We start from the raw sequence: 3,381 nt of genomic DNA, 5'->3' as shown, positions 1-3,381 counted from the left end.
CATCATCATCACCACCATCATCACCACTACCATCATCATCATCACCATCACCATCATCATCACCATCACCATCATCACCATCATCATCTGTCCACCCACTTTACTGAGACAGTCTCAGGCTTTCTGTGCTACAATCATTGTGTGATTGCTTAGTCAACATTCTCACTGCAGTGATTCTCCTGCTCCGTTCTGAACGCTTTTCTGCAAATAAAAACTCAAACTCTCAGAGATTTCAGAAATCCTGGTATCAAAACGTTCATCTCCTTCAGGACATTACTGCTCGTACTTTTGGTATTTATTAACCTGATAGTTTTTGAAATATTGAGAAAATTCGAACCATAGGGAATAAATGAGAAGGTCTTCAAATGTAAAGCAGACTAGCACCAAAGCTTAAAACATATTCATGGGTTATGTTTTCATCTATATAGTAATTTAAAAAAAATAAGAGTTTAGCTTCTATTTTAGCGACATGCTAACGTTTTTGACTAATTTAGTCAGGAGGAATTTAAGGCTATTTTGGAGTTTAGCTGATGATTACAGTGAGCTAACATTTTTGGTTAATTTGGCTTTTCCTGAGACTTTTTATACTAATTAGGAGTTTAGCTCATATTTTAGCAACATGCTAACTTTTTTGGATAATTTATTATCTCCTGAGATTTATTAGCCTAATTTGGAGTTTAGCTTCTATTTTAGCATCAGGCTAAATATATATATTGTTTAAATTGACATGAATTCGAGATTTTTAAGGAATTTTACTACTAAATTTTCTAGAAATGTAGGTAAATTTCAGTGCTCTTTTGTAGTTCTTTTATGAAATTTCCCATCTTTTAGCAAATTTAACATTTTGCAAATATCTTATGTATTTTCAGTAAATCCATTTATTGATTTTCATTTATTGATTTATAAAGCACCTTCCACCACCAGTCAAGGAGGCCCAAAGTGCTGTACACAAGGAAAAACAAAAACCGAGCACTGTGCAATAGTAAAACATAAAAAAGGATAAAAGACATAAAACCAAGTAAAACAATTTAAAAACAATGATAAAATCAACAAAACAATTTTAAAACAGAGATAAAACCACCATAAAATAGAATAAAAGGCTAGGCTAATGCTAAAAGGCTGTAGTGGAGGAACAATTCTTTTTTAAAACACTCCAAAAGCGTGATCTCTCTTATAGCTGGTGGCAACTGATTCCACAGTTTGGGAGCCAACACAGAAAAAGCACGATCCCCCCGGAACTTACGTTTGGTTCTGGGAACCAGTAGCGTGCACTGGTCTGGGGAGCGTAAGGACTTAGTGGGGGAGTATTTTAAAACCAGACTAGAGAGGTAAGGAGGTGCCGTCCCTGCCAGTGACTTAAAAGTAAAAACAAGAATTTTGATAAAAATCAAATAAAAATCCCTGCAACAATTACATTAAACTGCGTCACAATTTTCAGCAAAAAGCTTCAGCATCCTCAGTGACTAGTTTCAGTAAAACGCTTTCACACCAGCATCATCACAGGTAATGAAACTTGTTTACTCCTGATCCCTGTGGGGCTCAGCCCTGGAACATGAATGCCACTTACCTTGGCATTGCGGCTAAAGTGGCGGGAAGCGATGGGGTAGGCGGACGAGAGGGAGGACGCCGAAGGGACGGAGGGGAGCGCGCTGTCGGAGCCCCCCCCTCCTCCGCTGCTCTTCTCTCCGCCTTCGCTCTCGCTGGCCTTGCCCCCACCCAGGACCCGGCGCCGCAGGGAGGGGGAGCTCCCGGGGGTGCTGCGGGGGGAGTTGCTGGCCGTGCTGGAGGACAGAACAGAGAGTTTGCTCAGGAAATGCCGGCAGCTCCAAACAGATCGTCTGCAAAGGCCGGCTGAGGTCAGAGCCATGACCCCTCCCTCAGTCTGACAGCCCCGCCCACACGGGCGAAACGTAAAAGTCCACATTCAGAAAGAACATCTGAGATCCTAATGATTCCGCCTAAAGTTTCCCGCTAAAATCAGTTCTACCAAACGGTTTCAGATCATCAGTGGAGAAAATGCTTCAGCTTCCTGAAGTTGACAGCGATAGTCATCCCTGTCCCACAGACGTAAGCGGCTTAAGGATCCGAGCGGGTCAGCAACAACAAATCAAAGGGAGAACGCTGAGGACGCTCCTCCTTCAGCCAGCAGGACCTCCTGCCTTCTCCTCCTGCTTTCTCCTCCTCTGCTCCTCTCTGCAGCATCAATCACAGCTTCAGAAACCTGAATCTGGAGAGCCAAAGGGTCAAGACGTTCCTTTAGTTTGTTTTCATACTTTTTGGTTGCTGAGAACAAAGTCTAATCAACCCTTTAACACCGGAGCGCCAGCGTTTATGTTCTTTGACTCATTGTAACTTTTCAAGCGTTAAGACGGATCATTCCAGCAGATTCTGAAGGAGAGCGTCTTGAGCTGCTTTTCTCCTTCAGAATCTACAGGAATCATCAGTTGAAAAGTTGCAGTATTCTTTTTATAAAATCAAATCATGAAGTTGAGGGTTTTTGTAGAATTTAGTCAAGTTTATCCAATGTTTACAGGTCTCCTGTAGTTCAGGCGCCATAGAGATAAATGTCTGGACCGGGACCGACAGCAGCTTCTGTGCCGGACTCGAACCTGTGGCACAGACCGAAGCCCCGCCCTCCGGCTACAGGTGCAGCCTGCGTCTCCATGGTAACCGCCTGCGGCCCAGAGGAGGCTGCAGAGGAGACGATCAGCTGATGATGAGGAGCAGCTTTAAGCTGCCTTCAGCAGCAGGTGGACCCGCGCGCGTGCGTCCGTGTCCGCGTGTGTTTACAAGCACAGATTAGGCTCTGCAGCGGGACGGAAACGCTTCTAGATTGTTCTGCGTGACTGGAGCTTCCTGTCCGCGCGGCGCACAAACCCCGCACGGCGTCGGTGCGTTTCCGTCCCGCGGAGGCAAACACGAGGCCGCTGGTCCCGCGCGCGGGGTCGGAAAGGAGGACTCCAGCGCGTGACCGTGTGCAGATCATTAACGCGATCGGTTTAAGCAGCTAAAGCCGCCGAAACAATACCCGCCGCGTGCGCACCGGCCCGCGCGCTCGCAGAACCGGTCCCGGTGCGGTGCACTTACTCGAACATGTCCGATTCGCTGCGACGCGCACGGCGGTGTCCGCCGCTGCGGGAGGAGGCGCGGCGCCGCGAGCCAGATGGTGCGGGGAAAATGTCTGCGCGCGCGCGCCGCGTCCCGCGCGCTCAGCTGCGGGGGAGAGAGAGGAGAGCCCACCGTCCCGCGCGGATGGAGGCTAATTTCCCATCACCGCCGGTACCGGACACACCGCCGACCCAGAATGCACGACCCGATAACGGAGTGGCGTCTCTGCGCCCCCCCGGTAATCCTCCGCCGCTAAGGAGGGGAGGAGGGAGA

The 3,381-nt window shown here is 48.0% G+C and overlaps 1 protein-coding gene across 1 annotated transcript in view; it reads right to left on the bottom strand.

The window, feature by feature from the left end:
- gramd1a (GRAM domain containing 1A) overlaps nt 1-3,381 on the bottom strand; it is a gene marked incomplete in the record, with an annotated part of 40,689 nt that overhangs the window by 32,381 nt on the left and 4,927 nt on the right. The window contains 1 exon segment of the mRNA XM_024258282.2: nt 1,568-1,781. Coding sequence (XP_024114050.1) covers nt 1,568-1,781 — 214 coding nt within the window.

Source organism: Oryzias melastigma, linkage group LG16 (assembly GCF_002922805.2).
Source record: "Oryzias melastigma strain HK-1 linkage group LG16, ASM292280v2, whole genome shotgun sequence".
Classification (NCBI taxonomy): Eukaryota; Metazoa; Chordata; class Actinopteri; order Beloniformes; family Adrianichthyidae; genus Oryzias; species Oryzias melastigma.
Note: the sequence above shows the minus strand (reverse complement) of the source record. Positions and strands in the feature narration are given on the sequence as shown.